Source organism: Galeopterus variegatus, unplaced genomic scaffold (genome assembly GCF_000696425.1).
Source record: "Galeopterus variegatus unplaced genomic scaffold, G_variegatus-3.0.2 Scaffold2826, whole genome shotgun sequence".
NCBI lineage: Eukaryota > Metazoa > Chordata > Mammalia > Dermoptera > Cynocephalidae > Galeopterus > Galeopterus variegatus.
Genome location: NW_007728937.1, coordinates 206,173 through 228,156, shown reverse-complemented (window position 1 = coordinate 228,156; position 21,984 = coordinate 206,173). Strand labels below are relative to the sequence as shown.

Below are 21,984 nucleotides of genomic sequence, written 5' to 3'. Positions count from 1 at the left end.
GATCCGTTGCCGGACACGGAAAAAGACAAAAAGACAAAAAGACAAAAAAAAAAAAAAAAGATGGAGGCATTATAGTACCTGACTTTAAATTATAGTACAAAGCTGTAGTAACCAAAACAGCATGTTACAGGCATAATAACAGACATACAGACCAAAAGAACAGAATAGAAAACCCACAAATCAATCCATGTACTTATAACCAGTTGATGTACAAAGGCACCAAAAACATACATTGTGAGGAGGACAACCTCTTCAATAAATGATGTTGGGAAAACTGGATATTCACATGTAGAAGAATGACTAGACCCATATATCTCACCATATACCAAAATCAACTCAAAATGAATTAAAGACTTAAAAATAAGACCTGAAACTGAAAAACTCCTGCAAGAAAACATAGGGAAACACTTCAGTATGTAGGAATGGCAAAGACTTTACAAATAAGGCCTCAAAAGGACAGGCAACAAAAATATAAACAAATGGGATTATATCAAACTAAAAAGCTTCTGCACAGCAAAGGAAACAATAGAGTGAAAAGACAACCTACAGAATGGGAGAAAATATTCCCAAACTATACATCTGTCAAGGGATTAATATACAAAATAAACAAGGAAATTAAACAACAGTAAAATAATAATCTAATTAAAAAATCAGCAAAGAAGCTGAATAGACATTTCCCAAAAGAAGACATACAGATGGCCAACAGGTACATGAAAAAATGCTCAACATCACTAATCATCAGAGAAATGCAAATCAAAACCACCCTGAGATATTATCCCAGTTAGACTGGCTATTATCAAAAAGAGAATAACAAATGCTGGTGAGGATGCAGAGAAAAGGAAACACTTCTACACTGTTGGTGGGGCTGTAAATTAGTACAACCATTACGGAAAACAGTATGGAGGTTTCTCGAACAACTCCAGATAGAACTATTCTATCCAGCAATCCACTACTGGATATATATACCCAAAGGAATGGAAATCATCACGTGAAAGGGATACCTGTACTCATGTTTATCGCAGCTCTGTTTACAATAGCCAAGATATGGAACCAACCTAAATGTCCATCCATGAATGACTGGATAAGGAAATGTGGTATATATACACAATGGAATACTACTCAGCCATTCACAGCATCGTGGATGAGCTTGGAGAAAATTATGTTAAGTGAAATAAGGCAGACACAGAAAGGGAAATACCACATGTCCTCACTTATAAGTGGCAGCTAAAACATGGAAGGGAGGAAGGGAGAGAAAAGATGCTGAACTTACAAAAGGAGAGAAAAGAACTGATTACTAGAGGTGAGAAAGGGGAGGGGAAGATGGTTAGCAAGAAATTGGTTAATGGACACAAAGAATGATTACGTTTTGTAATGGTGAATATACTAATTATCCTGATTTGACCATCACACATTGTACACAGGTATTGATATTCAACTCTACCCAACAAATATTTATAATCAATTCAGTTTCAATAAAAAATAATTCGTGCAAATATATGGGCGGAAAAACACAAAAATAAATCCTTCAGCAGCTTATCATATGATTAAGTCCTAATGACTTAATCTCATATATAAGGACCTCTGGACTTAACTACCTACTCATTCACCTACTGCATATCATGAATCCTTTTCTCCAGCCTGGCCTCTTCTGTGTCTCCCCAATTCACCTTTATTTTTTTGCCTATGCCTTTTCTCGTCACACTCTTTCTCCTACAATTTCCATAAACCTATTTAAATCCTATCTTTCCACAGTCCCACTTTCCGAGAAACCTCCACTAACTCATAATTATCCTGCAATGCTGAAAATCTGTACCAGTTCTCTCTTCTGATATTTACCATATAAGATGAGAGCCTTGCATTGTTATCTTAAGTGCTGACACCTTACTTCTTAGGTAGTTAAAAGCTTTCTCAAACAGCCAGAAAAAACACATTCTCAATAATAAGTAACTTTTTAATCAAAATACGGTTTTATGGAATCTTAAGTGGAAGCATTATGGAAAATGTGTCTTATTTTGAGTGAAATGCAAATGCCAGAGTAAAGTTATAGAACACCACATATCAAATTCACTCATAAGCAAGTTACTGCAGCAAATTGAGGCAAAAATGTAAAAAGTCTTCAATTTGGTTAATTTTATAAAATATAGCCGTTAAAATATAGTAAAATCTTTACAATATGTGAAAGGAGTATGACCATGATATATCTTATTATTACAGTCTCATTAATCAATCTTATTGGCAAAGTACTTCAAAGAAAAGTTGTAAAATTTAAGTATGTTAAGCATTTTTCTTTTACAAAATTTGCTGTTCTTTTCTGTAATAAGTTCCTGAGGAGCATTTACCTCATGTTTTTGAAAAATATAAACATTCTAAGTTTGCCCATTTAAAATAAAGGGGGCAATTATAACAATGAAAATGTTACTGTTTTTCAAAAGAAAGTTCTTATGGAGAAAATCATTTTAAATGAATTTTTGGAATTATTTCCATTATTATATGATTGTTATTGCCAGTAATCAATATGTCACCTATTATGCCTCTATACCATTAAAAAACCTAAACCAACATTTTCTTTTGAAAAAAATCTTTCAACTGGAGCATTTTAATGAGTTTTTAATTAATTTGTTAAAGTGTTCAAGAGAACACTGATTGACTTTAAGAACAATAGAAATTTGGTAGACAGATTAGAAAAGAAAATTTTTCCATTAGGATCTAGTAAAGGTATCCTTTTTACCTGTGACAGCAGTTAGAACTAAGCATTGAAGTAAACTGAACCTAAAAGCAGACTTCGAATCACTATATGACAGTGCTCAAATTTTTCAAAACTAAAGCTTATTCACATTGCCGTCATTGAGTTTTTGTAGTTAAATTAAAAACATTATTTTACTTTTATCATTTTTATATGTTTTCATGTTTCATAATGTATATAGTATTATAGTACATGTACATAAATAATAAGTATATAGTTAATGGAGATATGTGCTCTAAGTTTTTGTAAAAAACCTATAGTATGATATCAACTCCAATGGAGCTTAATTTTCAGATCTATAAAATAAGAGATTTGGATTAAACAATTTCTAAAATGACTCCCAGTATCAAAATTATAAAAACATGAATGCCTATAAGTTACATGTATTTTTGATTTTTTAAAATAATTAAAATCATGTACTTAGTGAGCTATTTAAATTCCTCTTTGGGGATGTTAAATAAATGAATATTTAAATTTGAGTAATCATTCACTGTTTAATAAACCTGATTATATTTTTATACATTTTTAAAAATTTTAAGTAACAAATGTAAATGTTACTANAACATTATTTTACTTTTATCATTTTTATATGTTTTCATGTTTCATAATGTATATAGTATTAGTACATGTACATAAATAATAAGTATATAGTTAATGGAGATATGTGCTCCAAGTTTTTGTAAAAAACCTATAGTATGATATCAACTCCAATGGAGCTTAATTTTCAGATCTATAAAATAAGGGATTTGGATTAAACAATTTCTAAAATGACTCCCAGTATCAAAATTATAAAAACATGAATGCCTATAAGTTACATGTACTTTTGATTTTTTTAAATAATTAAAATCATGTACTTAGTGAGCTATTTAAATACCTCTTTGGGGATGTTAAATAAATGAATATTTAAATTTGAGTAATCATTCACTGTTTAAAAAACCTGATTATATTTTTATACATTTTTAAAAATTTTAAGTAACAAATGTAAATGTTACTAAAATTAGCAGAGTTTTATCTGAAGGGGAAGCCCATCATAATAACAGTAAAACCACCCACTGAGATTATAATCAAATTTCAAAATTAGTTGGTGGTTAACATGTAAATACAAGTACAACCATACCATTAGAATTTTAAATAAGTAATAAATTAATATAGCCACCAGAGAAGTGCTACTGTCATGGTTCTAACCTATAATAATACAGGCCCTGAAGCAGAATTAAGGTGTATGCAAGATGTATTTGAACATAGGTTCCCACACAAAGAAATAAATATATCTGACCTAGCAAGAAAGAGCACTGGAGAGTCATTTAAGAGAACAGGTCAAAGTGCTCACAGTTTGCCTATACTACAAACCAGGCAAGTTAATCTCCAGTAAATATTGTTTGAATGGATGAATCTAGTCCTTCGTTTCATCATTTATTAAAAAATGAGATTGGACTTAATGCCTTCTATAGTTGCTTACTTTCTATGATGTATTTTATCTGGGAAAATATAAAACACTTCAATCACTAATATGCTGAGAATTCTAGTTATTAGGACATGCTACAGAGTCTGCTTTCTGTGAACAAATGCCTCAATGACCCTGATGTGTTCTCAGAGCTAGCTTCAAGGTGTTAGTTTTATCACTAATTTTGAAGGCACTTACATGCCTACTCTTGACAACACGAGACTACAAGATGCTCAGAATGTAAAATCTTTGTTTATAGATGGTTACTATGTGTGAATAATAATCAATGCCCAGTGCTTTAATACCCTCTCTTGAGATGGCTGCTGTTCTGTGTATCATGTGTATCAGGGTGTACTGACCTTTCCTGAAATTTATGCAATTTATTGTTGCTGACAGTCCTATCTTTTGGAGGCTTGCTCTTAGCCCCTTGAGCTTAACTGTCTCAAGTTTATTTATTGTCAGTTTTATGCTTGAAATAATACTGGCTCTTGTACCTCTTCCAAGAAATTACACAAGTTGAATTAAAGGAAGTGGTTTCCTTCTCAAACCTAAGACTAAAATTTTTAAAAAAGAGTGAAAATATTTCTAAGGTAGTGATATACAAGAATTATTAAGCAGAATTAACTTTCAAACTGATAAATGCCAATGGAAAAATATTAAAGCTTTACTCATTTCAACATGAAATTTATCTAAGGAATACAACCTTCACAAAATATTTAAGAACCTGAAACTTTAATTTTAACATCAGTCCTTTTCACTTCCAGTGCTAAATGTATGATACACTTATACATTTATGAAATCTGTTTCTTTCATAGATAGTGAAATCTTTTCTCTCATCTTTTCTCACAATTAAGCATATTTCAATTTTCTTTTTTTCTACATTGTCAAAGTAGAATCCACAAGTAAATATTTGATATTTTCATTCCACATATACATTTTATTGATCTGTCCTCCATCTCACTATACGTGGTGGTAAGCAATGGACTATGAACTCAACAGTTTCAGACAATATACCTAATTGGTTTTTAAAAAGAAAGGTATAGCTAGACATCAGATAGAAATGACTGTGGACTTATTTATCCTTAATTTGTTTTGGCAAACATTTATATCAGTAATAAGGGATTAAGATTTGAGACACAGGAAAGAAAATCAGTCTCTGCTCACCAGTGTAGTGACAGATATCCAACCACAGGTAGAATAATCTAACAGTGTAGTGACAGATATCCAACCACAGGTAGAATATAGAGGAATTTGTGCTTTGGTAATGGTGGAAAAATTTAGTGGGGGAAAATCATATGCAGTCAAAATGGAGTTGTGCAGAGACAGAAAAGACGTTCTATCTGAGCAGAAAATATGGTAACAATTTTTGAAACTGCTCCTTACAAAATGCCTTGCTACTTAAAAGCCCCTTTAACCAGCACTACAAAGTTGTTTTGAATACCAAGATTAGGACTTTGCCAAATTAAATCTTTGGGAAACTTATTCCAAGTATTTTAAGGAGGGCCATGGTCCAGGTTTTGAGAAGTTTTAGTGGAAAGTCAATAATTCTAAACTTCTTCATATTAATTAGCTAAAAATAATAAAATCTGGGAGGCTTGCTGGTTTATGATGAATATACACTCTAACTCGCTTAGTGAGATCAGAACTTGCTATAGGGAAGCAGGATGGGTTTAACAATTTCATTTTTGTTTCAGATTATTGTGTGTGTGTGTGTGTGTGTGTGTGTGTGTTTAACAACTTGTATTTTTTTTTTCCAGAATCATTTGACATAAATACAATCTTCACAGTAGCCATAATAACTGTCTTCCTTAGTGAGATCAGAACTTGCTATAGGGAAGCAGGATGGGTTTAACAATTTCATTTTTGTTTCAGATTTGTGTGTGTGTGTGTGTGTGTGTGTGTGTGTGTGTGTGTGTTTAACAACTTGTATTTTTTTTTCCAGAATCATTTGACATAAATACAATCTTCACAGTAGCCATAATAACTGTCTTACTATTTTGTACTTATTTCTTCAGGTCAGCCCGATTTCTTTCATTCTTTAAGGACCCTATTTGTTAATTCTTTGTTATGATCAGCTGACATACTTCTTTGTTTTCCTCATAAAAGACATGCAAGTCAGTTTGTTTTCCAAGTATTTGGACTATTTATGTCTGTTACCCTCTCTCATAAACTATAAGGCTTGGTAGGTGTATTACGAAATTATATTTTTTTCCCTTTGAAAAACTCCACAGACATTATTTATGCTAGCATTTGTTACTGTGGAGGAGTTCAATGCAGGAAGTTAACTTAATTCCAGCAAAGAATGTTAGCTTCTTACTACTCAAAGTGTGGTCCAGGGACTAGCACTATCAGTGTCACCTCAGAGCTTGTTAGAAATGCAGACTGTTGGGTTACACCTCACAACTACTGATCATAATCTGAATTTTAACAAGATCCTCAGGTGGTCTTTATGTACATTAAAGTATGAACAGCATTGTATTTGTCCTATTTATGGTAGAAAAGAAAGAACACCATTTTAAGCTGGTATGAATCTGTATGTAAGATGGTTAGAGATGGTTTCCTATTTGGGGAAACAGGGTTTGCACTAGTAGAATATATCAAAAATATTTTTAAAAGTGACACTGGGATTGTCATTGGATTATCAAAAGTCAGTTAAAAACCCAAAGAATTCACAAGCAAATATAGTGTTTTACAGAGGTATACATGATGCACTGACCATATGTTGGGCCTTCCTGGGTCCCTAATGGCACAGGCCTGGGAAGCACCAACAGCAGTAACTCAATTTAGAAAATGAAGGATTATTCTCCAGGTAAAGCTAACATGGGGGCAAAAAGTCAAACCTCTCCTAGGAGGGAGGAGTTAGAGGATCCAGGAAATTCAGACTAGGAAGAAGCCACAGCAACAAAAGTGTCAGAAATGGCAGAGAGGGGCTGGCTGGTTAGCTCAGTTGATTATAGCACGTTGTTATAACGCCAAGATCAAGGGTTTGGATCCCTGCACTGGCCAGCCAGAAAAAAAAAAAAAAATGGTGGAGAGATTAGGGGAAGAATTAGGGGATGGGCTTTAAAATTCAGCCAAAATTAGAGATTTTCAAATGATTAGAGCAGCATCAAAGGTGTAAAACCATGAACTCTCCTTTCAGGAAATTATTATTTTGATAACTAAATGACAACCTTGCTCTTGGGAGAAAAATGTAAAGGATACAAGGGTACTTCAAAAAGTTCGTGGAAAACAAAATTGAAAGATAATATCAACCTTTCCATGGACTTTTTGAAGTACCCTTATATATTCCTTCACAAATGTTATGTTTTCATACATTTAAAATAGAAGTTAAATATTGTCTCTCATCTACTCCAAACACTTGAGTGGTCCCCATTATCACTGCTTAACTGACACCCCATTTAAAACTGAAATATCCTTCCTCAATACCACCGTGCCACCATTCTCCATTCCCCTGTCCTGCTTTATTATTCTCTAAAGCATATGTCACTTTCTAAAATACTCTTCATTCATAAAGGTTTGATTTATTGTCTTTCTATCCCTACACTAGAGTTAAACTCCACAATAGCAGGATTTTTCTATTTTGCTTACTACTGTTTTTCCCAGAGCTTAGTGCGTAGCACAATGTGGGTACTCAATAAATATTTGCTGAGTAAAAGTTGAAGAATGGATTTCCAAGAACGCAACTGTTAAAGGAAAAATGAAACGGAAGTTTAAAAACTTTTAAATACTTTAATATATCCTCTAATAGACTGTAAGCTCCATGAGAACAGATATTTATTTTTACCTCTTTTGCTGAAAGTAAGAATGGATGAAGTAGAATGTTCAGTACAGTGTACCTAACACAGCAATACCAGTTGACCGTAAGCCTTTCTTCTAACACCATAGTAATAAATGCAAGATATTTTCTCTGAATATTTCAGTTTTGAATGGGGTGGTCAGGGACACTTTACCCCCAAGGGGGCTCAGAATACGTCTTCTTTACTCCATCCCAGAGAAGTGCTGATGAGATAATGCCAAGGACACATAAGTGAGTTAGGGTACTAGGTGTTGCTTTCCAAGTAAATGGTAGGAAGGTCAAACATTCTTTCTCTGAAGGAGAGGTCTCACATCTTTTGTCATCCCTATCTGGATTTACTTTCTTCTCTACTATACCAGGTGTAAAAAAAATCTTCTGCCTCCTAGCTTGGGAAGACTGTTGTGAGATGAGAAAATCGGGATACACCAAGAGAAAAAGTAGAATGGGACAAATAGCCTGCTCTAGTCTAGACAAGAAGAATCCTTTTTACCAGGGCTGTTTTATATTATAGCAATAAAAAATAAGTATATGCCCAGGATGTGCTTAGGAATCCACAAGGGTGGTGGGAGTAGGCTCTGGTCTGGCAAATGTGGAATTGGAATCTTGGTTATGAACTGCTTGGGAATACAGTTAAAAATTAATTTTAAGAGCTTTCTTTTTCTGGCAGTTTAATAAGATCTTAAATATTGTCACTTTAGCAACCATAAAAACATAAGCAATAAATAACCAATAAACTATTTTTAGGGGTAGAATAAAGGCCTGTTTTAAATGCAGACAAAATGTGAAGTAGAAAACTGTTTTACCTGGAATGATCCAAGAATATCCTTTAAGGGCTCTTCATAAAACTCATCTCTTCCAAAGAACAGCAGCAACTCAAAGAAACTCCTAGAAAGAATAAGTGAATAACTTTCATTGCTTCTTTGAGTTTTTGCTCCAGTTTAAAAGATTATCAAGTGATAACAGCTATAAAATATTTTATTTTAAAATATTTGGCTTAAAAAAACTATCAATCATTAGAATTCATATTATGTTGTAAGATTTTAAAAGTATCATTTAGAATGTCAGTATATTTCTTTGTATTTTTCTTGAACTGTAGAATGAAATAATTATGATATTATTCATGCCTACCAGTGTCCACAATGTAATAAAATTCAATGATATACAAGGTGGCAAAAATGGTGGTTATACATGGAAGGATGATCTAAAATGGGCACATAGTCCAGCTGCACCCAATACAAAGGGACCCCAGAGAAAACCCAAATTCTGTTTTACTGGGGGAGAGATTTAATGGTTGTATAAAATTAACACAAAAACATAAGAAATAGAAACACCATGAAACTCACAGCCAACATTTTTATTACAGCATATACCACCAACTATATCAAATAAGTGAGACATGGTTCCTAAAATTCTAGGCTTACCTTGATTATCCCAATCATAAAAGGATTGCTCAAATTCTGTAGTTCTTCCTCTTTAAATAAATTATTTGGAAAATACTGTTACTAAATACTTTATGTACTTTTAATAATCCATGAGTTCATAAAGGAACGAATATGAACTATTTCCTAATCATGCGCATGGAAAATTATAAAATTATTATTATTTAGTAATCCTAAAATAGTACAAATGACAAATCTCTTTTTAATAATCCATGAGTTCATAAAGGAACGAATATGAACTATTTCCTAATCATGCACATGGAAAATTATAAAATTATTATTATTTAGTAATCCTAAAATAGTACAAATGACAAATCTCTCAGAACCTTAGATTTTAACTCATCTAGCACATACTCAGCTAAGAATACTTAAAGTTGTATTTTTTTTTTTTTGTCTTTTTGTCTTTTTCCGTGTCCGGCAACGGATCGCAACCCTCCCCAAGCGGCGCACTATCCAGTGCGCCACCGGGCCGGCCCTAAAGTTGTATTTTTTATAAACAGTTATCTTTAATCAAAATAAATCACTAATAAAGACCAAATTTTAAAATACAAACATTACTATGAGAATACAGTTTTTAAAATTATATAAAAGACCTAAATATTACACAGTAATTACAAAGACTCTTTTAAGTATAGCACAATTACCATGTCTGATAAACTGATATTTTTATTAGTTTTACTACTTTAAATTTTAAAATATCAACAAACAAAAAAACTTAAAACCAATCAAAGGCAAGGGACATAATGAGAAAGAATCTTTGTAGCTTTCCTTATTTAAAAGGCTTCTACAGGTAATTTAAAAAAAAAAAAATTTAAGTTTAAAACTCAGTAGAAAACTAGAAGACTATTTCACAGAAAAGAAATGCAAGTATTTTTTTTCCAAATGTGAAAAGATGCTCTACCTTACCCATAATTAAGTATGCAAAAATTATAAAGATGAAATACCATTTTTCCTATCATATTTACAAAAGTAAAAGAATTGATGTATTCTATGACTCTAGTGTGCAGAACAGGCTCTTATATCTTGGCGGGACTGTAAATGTACTACCTCTTAAGGGCAATACAGTAACAGTTATCAAAATTTAAAATGCAAATATACTATTTTGACCTAGCTGTTCCACTTATAGGAATTTCACCCTCCAAATATGACAGTACTTCAAAAAGTTCATAGATTTCATATTGTCTTTTAATTCTATTTTCAACAGACTTTGAAGTACCTCATATACATACAAAAGTTCAAAGAGATATATCTACAAGGATATGTACCAGATTGTTTGTAGTATCAAAGGACTGGAAATATCCTAAATGTCTACCATAGGAGATTGGGTAAATTAATTACAATATATCCATACACTGAAATATGATGCAAATATTAGTAAGGATATTAGTGATAATATACTTCTATATGAATAGATAAGGAAAAACATTCCAAGATATATTGTTAAACAAAGATGCAGAGATATATTCATTACATTATCTTTGTGTAAAGGGAGGGAGAGGGTGAAGAGCATGTTCACACCAGTACATAAAGTTTGTACATTGTCAGACTATCCAGAGGGATATTCAACAAACACTAGTAAAAAACAGTTGCCTCTGCTTAGGGTAAATAAGAACTAGGGGTCAGAGCTGAAAAAGCAAATTATATTTCATTATTAATTCTTTTGCAATTATTTATTTTACCATCATTCAGTAAGTATGAACAAAGCCCCATCAAATGTAGCCCTGGAATCTTCTCTATCCCTAGTAACAAAGGACTAATTCACATCTATCTCATCTCTAAATTTTCTAATGAACGTCGTCTCCACTCTTGCGCTATTCACTTACCCAAAATCCATGTCCAACTCAGCTGCCATTGTTATCTTCCTAAAACAAAGAAATGATCCCACTATTTACATACTTTACAACTGCTGTTTGGACTGTATAATCTGAAGCCCAGACCTTCAGCGGACATACTTGATTTGTATGAATAACACCTTATTTTAAAAATGTTTTAACTAGTTGTCAATAGTTTAAAATTGTGATATTATAGATTAAATCTAGATTTCTCTCTGCTCTTGAAGAACAGGAACCCCTATAACATGAGACTTGTATTTCTCCCTGGTAAAATCATCTGAGCAGCTACTGCCTTTAGATGGGGCATGAACTCTTCACTTTCAATTTGCCTGTCTCCATCGACCCTTATTTCTCCAACACATTGCCTGCTTGACTAAATTACTTATATTCCCTTCCTTTTCTACTTAGGTGTTTGAAATCACTGATCTAGAGCAGAAAATCCAAATTTTTTATCATGACATAAGAACCTTTATGTCTGACCCCAACCTACCCTCGCACACAAAGCTTTTACCATAATTTCTAGGCTTCCCAATCACAGGAAACTTCTCCCCATACCCTAAAACTCCTGTGCTTTTTCAGGTCTTTCAATCTGTTGCTTCCTCAAGACCTACTTACATGATTTCACCTAGGAACTTGTCTAAAAACTCCCTTCTCTTCAGACAAATATGTAGCTGATTCTTCTTCTGTACTATCGTAGTACTATACTTTGCATATATTTCTATTATGACAAGTCAAAACATGGGGGAGTTAAATTTGCACTAGGTAGAAGGGAGTAGGATTGCATCATAATGTTAAGTAGACAGTACTGACTGGTCGAGCAAATAATTAAAGGAGACAGATACAAAGTTAGTAGTAGAAATAAAATGTGCTATGGCAGTAAACTTAGAAATGAGTATGCAGATCAACATGACCTTGTAAAGAATAAAACAAAACATGGAAGAAAGTGTAGAATGACATAATGTCTGCATTATATCAATATGAAAGAGGGGAGCTGACATTACAAAAGAGACTGTAAGTGCCCCACTAGCAGCTGCCTCAATAACAAGGCCCTACTCCATGATGATATTAAAAATGAGAAAACTCACATTCAACATAAGATGAAATAAAAGTAAATCAGCCTAGCTACTTCTGTCTTAGGGGAAGATTCAGAAAAGTCAAAAAGTTTTATGCCATAAGAAAAGGCTGAAATTACTAGGAAAGGAACCTAGGTTATATGTAGAAGTAGAAACTTCATTTTTTTTAATTTGTATTTTATTTTTCAAAAGATGACCAATAAGGGGACATTAACCTTGACTTGGTGTTATCAGCACCACGCTCTCCCAAGTGAGCTAACTGGCTATCCCTATATAGGGATCTGAACCGGCGGCCTTGGTGTTATCAGCACCATACTCTCCCAAGTGAGCCACAGGCCGGCACTGAAACTTCATATTTTAAACCTGTTGTGTTTCGTATAAATCAGTGTAAATGATCAGGTAAATGTTCATAGATCAACTTGTCTAGCCCTCATGGAAGAAAACTCTACAGGGTCCAGAGTAAATGAGTCCAAAATAGAACAAAGTAAGACTCCAAAATATAAGTAGCAGCCTAAAGCAGGGCTGGCAAACTACTGTCCATGGGCCAAATCTGGCCAGTTTTTGTGTAGCACACGAGATAAGAATGGTTAGCCATATTTAAATTATTAAAAAGATATCAAAATAATATTTAATGACAGGTGAAAATTACATGAAATTCAAATTACTGTCAATAAATAAGGTATTGGAACACAGTCACATCCATTTAGGTACATATTAACTATGACCACTTTCACACTACAATGGCGGAGTTGAACAGTGGCAACAAAGACCGTACAGGCTGAAAACCTAAAATTTATAATCTGGCCCTTTACAGACACATGATCTAGAGCCACACTGTTTGGGTTTGAATCTCAGCTCTGCCACGTTCTTATAATCCTGGGCAAATTACCTAATATCTCAATGCTTCAGCTTATTTATTTATAAAATAGAAATTATAATACTAGCCGCCTCCTGAAAAGCACTTGGAACAATCCCTGATATTTAGTGGTACATGTGTTTTCTGACGATAACATAGTACTACTACTATTATTATTAACATTATCATCCAAGTTTCCTTCAACAATTCATAAGTAAACAAGATCTTTGGAGATTTGTTCTTATCAGCTATGTGTCAATTTTGTTGAAATATAATTTATAAAGAGTAATCAGTGTGTTATAAAGATTTTTGAAACATCTGATTAAATACATCAAAAAGTTTATTTCCAAAAATCTATTGTAAAATCATGAAATTTATCAGTTTTTAATGTTGAATATGCTAAATATGTTTCTATAATGTATGTTTAACATGTTCTATATGTTTTATTATGTTCTATATGTTAAGAGTCTATACATTACTCAATTTATAAATAATCTTAGTTCAAGTTATGGGTTACCTAGAGTTCATTTACCTATATGGAAATAGTTACCAAAGAAAGAATTACCCAAACACAATGATTTACATAAAAACAAAAACAATTTATAGTGGAATAAATACATTATAAATGGTATGCCTTTTGAATTAAAAAAAATGCACCAGATATTATCATATTTATTTGTCTTTCATCAATCAGTACCCTATTAGCTATGCAAGCTTAACTACCTAGAGTAGTATTAGAGTCCCTATTTATGAAACAAACTGTATTCACAACATAGAGTGTTTGGTAGTTATAACCTGAATTAGTATTCTTTTTTGGAATAGCTTATTGGTAATTTTCACAATGAAGTACAAAAATATAGATCTGTGCATTTAACCACCATAGGAAAATTCCACTAAATTATGATATTTAACTATACAAATACAAAAAATATCCACTTACCAATTTAAGTTAAAGAAAATTAGGTATACTCTACGGGAATCACACAATAGAATAAAATCGTATTACCCACACTTTATTCGAAACACAATTCTTAAGAACTTCTACACGTATTAACTCTAAATCTTTACTGTAATCTTACAGAAGGAATCACACAATAGAATAAAATCGTATTACCCACACTTTATTCAAAACACAATTCTTAAGAACTTCTACACGTATTAACTCTAAATCTTTACTGTAATCTTACAGAAATTTCTACTTAGTGTTACTTATTAACAAAAAGCATTTACTAAGACATACTCAATGATTCCAATACACTTATTTTCAAAATATTTTCTTCAGTAACATGTCTTTACTGAGGAAGGAAGAGGTTCAGTTTTCTTTATATAGCTATAGTAAAGGTTCACAGTTTTCTTTATATAGCTATAGTAGTACACCTTATCTGTGGGGGATACATTCCAAGACCTCCCAGTAGATGCCTGAAACCGTGGATAGTACTGAACCCAACTGCCATCAAAACATGTTTCTCTTCATGTCTTCCATCCACAAATTTAATGCCTTTCCCATCTTAACTAAGCATTTATTATGCACTGTGGCCATAACCTTTGCAATTTGAGGTGTGTGAGCAAAATGCATGGATTTCTCTTTCCTCACATTTCAGATAGAATATTTGTTCTTACTATAGATCTTAGCAACCTCAGTGTATGATTTTTTTTATCTTATTAAGTTGAGAACTTTCAACTCTTCACTTAAAGGAAGTATGTTATGTCTTCTCTTTGGCATATGTGAACTGCCAGCATCACTACTCTTGTGCTTTATAGCCATTACTAAGTAAAACAAGGGTTACTTGAACACAAGCACTATAATACCATGACAGTAGATCTGATAACTGAGATGGATAGGCTGCTCAGTGACTAATGGGCAGGTGGCAAATACATACTGGATATTTACATCCCAGTCTGGAAGGAGCAGGATGATGTGAAATTTTACCTTGCTACTCAGAACAGCATGCAATTTAAAACTTAAAATTGTTTATTTCTGGAATTTTCCTCTTAATATTTTCAAACCATGGTTGACCATGGGTATCTGAAACCATGAAAAGCAAAACCATGGATAAGAGACGATTACTGTACTGACAAAAATAAAGAAACCGTACACTGTATGATAGACTATGTACCTTTAATAATTATCCCTCTGAGGACAATTAAAGTGCTAGAGAGACAGCTGGCTTTTGCTTTCACTAAAAGTTCAAATAGCTTACACCAGTACGTTCTTCCTACCTACCTCACCACATTTCTAGAGGGGAGGAAAACTGCCTGGCTGAACTTAAAGCTAAGTAGAAAAAGAGAAAAAAAATGTACATTAAAAATCCTCTCATGTAGATTGTGACCTGAATTCATACTACCTATGCATTCCAGAAATTCTCGAGTCCAAAATTTAGCTAATATTGGCCCTGAACTAGTAATATCCCCAAACACCTGGCAAAAATAAATGCAAATCCTTTCTGAAGAGCACACCTTTGATCCCAGTTTCAATTACCAAAGTAAATTTATTCCAAGAAAGTACAAATTTAAAATGTATGTAAAAATAATGATAATAACAGTAGAAACCACAACATACAAGGAAACACAGAACCATAAGCAAAAAACAACAGAAGACCGTTAGTCAACAGAGACTTTATATATTAAAATTGGACATAAAATATAAAATATGAGTATAATGTAGTTTAAGAAATGAAGTACTGAAAATATAAAGAACAAGATAAACAAAACTATCAATTGCAGCCAAAAAACTTCTAGAAATAAAAAAAAAATTGAAATTAAAAGCCAATGGACAGATCTAATGGCACAGTAAGTAGGTACAGCTGAAGAAAAAAATCAGTGCACTGAAAGATCTGAAAAAATTTACTAGAGTACAATACTGAAAGAAAAAGAAATGGAAAACACGAGAAAGAGTTAAGAGACACAGGGGTAGAGTGTACAAGTCTAATCATAACTCCAAAAGGCAGGAAAAAAAAAAAAAAAGAACAAAGCAAAGACAATAACTGGGCAAGAGTTTTTCACAACTGATGAAAGATATGAATCCGTAATTCAAGAAAGCCCAGGAAATCCCAATAAAAATAAATCTACATCTAGCTAATCATAGTAAACTATAAAATACCAAAGAGCATTGTATAAACAATCAGAGGAAAACATAGATACTTTACAAAAAATGGGAAATTAAACTGGTAAGAAAGGTGTATGATGCAAATTAGTAAATATGTAGGCTAAAAATTTTGACAGCTTGAATCAGTAATCATCTCATCTGGACTTGAAAATAGAGCAAAAACAGATGGCATCAATAGCATGTATGTTGGAAGAGAAGGTTAGTGCTCTAGTGTCATCAGACTGGAGGAAGTTAAAGAGCAAATAAAGTATACACTACAATAAGTTAAAAGCTAAATTCCCTTTAACTAATTTATATGTACATACTGTAAAAGTATGTTTCAGTTTTTCAGGAAATAGACAAGTTGATGATTACAAAGTTGAATATCTAGCAAAACCATGAAACAAGGGCAATGAAAAGGCAATTACATTTTGTAAAGCCTCTATAATTAAACCAACACTGTATTAGCACATGATCAGATAAATATAACAAAACCAAATAGAAAATCCAAAAATAGACAAATTGCATGTGAAAATTTAATATATGACAGAAACAGCATCTCAGTAGGAAAATCAGTAGGGAAAAAATAGACTGCTTCATATTGGATAGCTGAATGTTAAAAGACAAGATTGATTCACTCTAACTTCCAAAAATGGGGAAAAAATTCAAAATAGAGTAGGAAAATCAGTAGGGAAAAAATAGACTGCTTCATATTGGATAGCCGAATGTTAAAAGACAAGATTGATTCACTCTAACTTCCAAAAATGGGGAAAAAATTCAAAATAAATCAAAACTTAAATATAAAAAAATTAAACAACACAAATATCAGAAAAAATTCCAATATAAACTAGTTATAGAGAAACCTTTTTAAGCTATAATATGAAATTCAGAAATAGGGTTTTATGAAATTTAAATACATTTAAAAAATTTACATGGTTTAAAAAAGGCATTAGAAATACCATAAGTAAAGCAAAAGATAAATGAAAAAACATACATTTGCAACTTATATCATAGTAAGGGCTTAATATCCTGAATACATAAAGAGCTTATGAAAATTGGAAAGAAAAAGTCTGGTTTATAGAAAATGGGATTGATATGTAAGCAGGTAGCTTATGGAAAATGAAACAAAAACAGTCTTTAAGGATGCCTTAGTTTGTTTGTGCTGCTATAACAGAATACCTGAGACTAGGTAATTTATAATGAACAGAAATTTATTTGGCTCACAGTTCTGGAGACTGAGAAGTCTAAGGTCAAGGCACCAGTAGTTTTGTTGTCTGGTGAAATCATTCTCGTCTTCCAAGATGACAACCTTGCATGATGTGTTCTCTGGAGGGGCAGGAGGCTGGATCCTCACATGGCAGATGGTGGAAGGGCCAAGAGGCTAAAGGTAGCTAAACTCACCCTTTTATAATATTAATCCCTAAACACCTCTCAAAGGTCCCACCTCTTAATACTGCTACAATGGCAATTAAATTTCAACAAGAGTTTTGGACGGCACACATACTCAAACCATAGCAAAGGATATGAAAAAAGACATTCAACTTTTTTCACCATAAGAAAAATACAAATTAAAGTGACACTGAAGAGCAATGTATAAACAGAAAAAAATTACAGATTGTTTACAAAAAATGGGAAATTAAATTGGTAAGAGATGCCACTTCTCATTTGATTAGGTTAGTAAAAAAAAAAAAAAGATTGGCAATATAAAATTGTGGTGAGGTCAGAGATAAGTCTCCATTTTGTGAATGGGAATGCAAAATGGTACATTGGGAATATTTTGCAGAATTACAATCCATTTATCCTTTGACACAGATTCTAGTAACCTACCCCCAAAATCTACTAGTGAAAATACAAAAAGATATATGCAAAAGGACATTAATCATAGCACCATTTATAATAGGAAAAAGATGGAAACAACCCAAAAATATATCAGTAGAGGAGACAAGTTCATTGAAGTATGGTACATCTACACAACAGAATACTATGACTTGTAAAAATGAATTTGGAATAGTCTGTATCATTCAGAGTGATCTCTAAGATATAGTACTAAGTGAAAAAAGCAGCCATGTTATCTAAAACAAAGACATGGTGGTATGGGTATACATTTGATCTTGCCTTTTTATCCAACCACTTTCTGTCTTTTTAAGTAGGAACAGACTGTTTACTTTCAAGGTGATTTTTGATATACCGGAATTAAAACATACCATTTTAGTTGTTTTCTATTTGTTCTATCTGTCCATTGTTATGTTTAACCTTGAAATCCACCTTCTCTTGGATTGAATAATTTATGATACCATTTTTGTCTCCACTTTGGTTCAATACTATTTAAAATTCTAACTGACTACGTAGATGTTTTCAGTTTCTCTATGTCTTCACTAACACTCATTATTTATCTTTTTCATACTGGAGGTTGAAACCATTCTAGTGGTTCTGTAGTGGTATCTCATTTTGGTTTTAATTTGCATTTCCTCAATGCTGTTGATGTTAATTAAGCATCTTTTCATGTGCTTATTTGCTGTTGTATATCTTCTTGGTAAAACGTCTATTCAGTTTTTTTACCCATTTTTAAATTGGATTATTTGCCTTCTTCATGAGTTGTAAAAGTTCTTTTATATTATGGATATAAATTCTTGATCAGATATGTGATTCGTAAATAATTTCTCCCACTCTATGACTTACATTTTCATTTTCTAATTGGTATCTTCTGAAGTTTATTGCTGGTTTTAAGAAATTTGATTGCAATGTGCCTTGTATAGTTTTCTTCATGTTTCTTGATCTTAAGCTTCTTGGACCTTTGGGTTTATAGATTTTGTCAACTTTGGAAATTTTTTTCAAAAAATTTCTTTTAGAAATCACTTACTTGAAGGGAATAAACAGTTGTCCTATAGCTTATTGATGTCTGTTAAGTTTTCATTTTTTTGTGTGTTTCATTTTAAATCATTTTTATTTCTGTATCTTTGTTTTCACTAATATTATTTTCTTCAGTGTCTAATCTGCTGTTAATCCCACACAATGTGTTTTTCATCTCAGACATTGTATTTTTTTATGTATACAAGTTTGATTGGGGTATTGTATATCGTCTATTTCTTTACTTAACATGGTTAATCTTTACCTTGGGGTTTGATAAACTCTGGCCTATGGGCCAAAACATAAACTATTATCTGCCAACCCAGTCTCCACCCTAAACACAATATAACAATTTAGGAATTTGAAGCCAATGGTACACTGAAGGTCATTGTAGCAACCACAAAACCCACATTCAGCTTACCTTTTGACTGGTTTTACTCAAATGCACCACAGTAAAGGCCTAGCAGAAGAAAAGAAATGCCTATTTCTGGGCATGAACATTATTTACCTTGGTCTGTACTGTCTTATACCAGGAAATACAACTGTCACAGACCAAAAATTACAGGCACATGAAAATGGCAAGAAAAAACCCACTACTAAGAGATAAAGCAATCAGTAGGACCAGATTCTGATATAAGTGGAAAAAATGGACAACATGCTTGAATAGGTTGGGGATTTCAGCAGAGACAGAAACTTTAGGAAAGATTCAAATGGAAATGCTGGAAATAAGAAACAGTAACAGATGAAAAACGGTTAATGCCTTTGATGGGTTCACTAGTGAACTCTATGCAGCTAAGGAAAGAATGAATGAACCTTGAATGTAGATTAATACAAATTACCCAAACTAAAAGGCAAAGAGAAAAGAAAACAGAACAGAGCATCTGTAACCTTTGGGAAATTATAAAACTGTTTAGCATATGTCCACTAAAATCTTAGGAAGAAAAGAGAAAATGAGACAGAAGAAATACTTACAAAATAATAGCCATGAGTTTCCAAAAGTAATGAAAGATATCAAACCACAGATCCAGAAACTCAGAGAACAAGCAGGAAATTTAAATCTCTCTCTCTCACACACATATACACACCCACACCCACACATACATGGACTTACATAACTAGTACCTAGATCACCCACATGTATAACATTCCAACACTGAAAGTAACCGAAAGAAAAACTGAAATGCGACCATAGAAAAAAAAGACATTATCCAAAGAAGAATAAAGATAAGAAATACAACAGACTTCTCTTCAGAAACTATGCAAGCTAGAACACAGTGAAGTGACATCTTTAAAGTGATAAAAAAAAAAAAAATCTTTTAACTCTCAATTTGGGAAAATGTTTAAATGAAGGAAAAATAAAGATGTTTTCAGTTAAGCAAAAAGTAAGATGATTTATACCTAGAAGACCTGTAATATGTTAAAGGAAGTTTTTTAAGCAGCACAAATGCTGGGCAGAAATTTGGATCTAACTAAAGAAATGAGGAGAGGTGAAAATGTTAACTGAAGATAAATATCAAATTCAATTTCCTTACTTTTAACCACTGTAAAACATAATTGATGGTCTACAGCAGAAGTTGACAAAACATTTAGACAAAAAAAGGGCCAGATATCTCAGAGTTGTGGACCCCAGGGTCTCACTGTTGTAACTACTCAACTCTGCTCTTGTAGCAAGAAAGCAGCAATAGACAGTATGTAAATTAATGGATATGGCTGTATTCCAGTAAAACTTTTACAAAAACTGGCAGCCAGCCTACGAGCCATATTTTCTAAATGACAGGAATAAAGTGAAAATTGTAGTGAAGTATTGTTGGTTTATAACATATTTAAAATCAAATTAATTACAAAAAAAGGACATAGGTTATTACATTTATACCACAGGTAGCATAATATTATTTTAGGGTGGGCCAGGATTCTTAAAGAAATACATTTGTAAACCCTAGGGTAACCACTAAAAACAGAAGTGGATATATTGAACCGAAGTGGAGACAAAATGGTATCATAAAATTACTCAGTCCTAAAGAAGGGAGACTTAAAGGTGAACCGTAACATGAACACAAATGTTCACTGCCAAAAACTGTTAACAATCCAAATAGCCATCAGTTGCTGAATGCAAAAACAAAATGTGATATATCCATACAATGGAATACTACTCAGCACAAAAAAGAAAGAGCTACCAAATATATGCTATAATATGGATGAACCTCAAAACATTATTCTAAGTGAAAGTAGTCATATAAGATTATTTTACATGACTACTTTACAAAGCTATTTTAAATTCTAAGTGAAAATACGTAAAAAGACTATATATTGTGTGATATTGTTTATATGAAATGTCTAGAAATAGCAACTCCATAGAGAAAGAAATTAGATCAGTGGTTGCCTTGAGCTGCATAGGCACTGGAGATTGACTGCAAATGAGCATGAGGGAGAGCTTTTGGGGATGATGTGAATGTTGCAAAGCTACATAGTGGTGATGGTTGCACAATTCTGTAAATCTACAAAAAATCATTGAAAAAATCACTTACAATGGATGAATTTAACTATATGGAACTTACACTTTTTAATAAAACTGTAAATAAAAAAAATAACTAGCAATGAGTAAAGAGTGGGGAGGTATAGATAAAACAAGATTGACAATATATTGATAATTTTTGAAGTTGGCTGATGAGTAAGGGTGGTTAATTATACCATTTCTTCTGGGTTAGTAAGAAATTGGTAAAAGGACACAGAAAATGATTACATTGTGTAATGTTGAATATACTAATTATCCTGATCAGAGCATCACATTTTGCACACAGGTAAATTTGTAGAGGATTCTTAAAGCAAATGTACTTCACAGGGCCTGGTTTTCCAAAGCCTTACAGTT

At 32.5% G+C, this 21,984-nt stretch overlaps 1 protein-coding gene across 1 annotated transcript in view; it reads right to left on the bottom strand.

The window, feature by feature from the left end:
* The window catches only part of LOC103599016 (zinc finger protein Rlf-like), a 92,044-nt gene that overhangs the window by 20,721 nt on the left and 49,339 nt on the right, over positions 1-21,984 (bottom strand). The window contains exon 4 of the mRNA XM_008583089.1: positions 8,790-8,871. Within this exon, the coding sequence (XP_008581311.1) occupies positions 8,790-8,871 (82 nt within the window). The remainder of the gene's footprint in view (positions 1-8,789; positions 8,872-21,984) is intronic.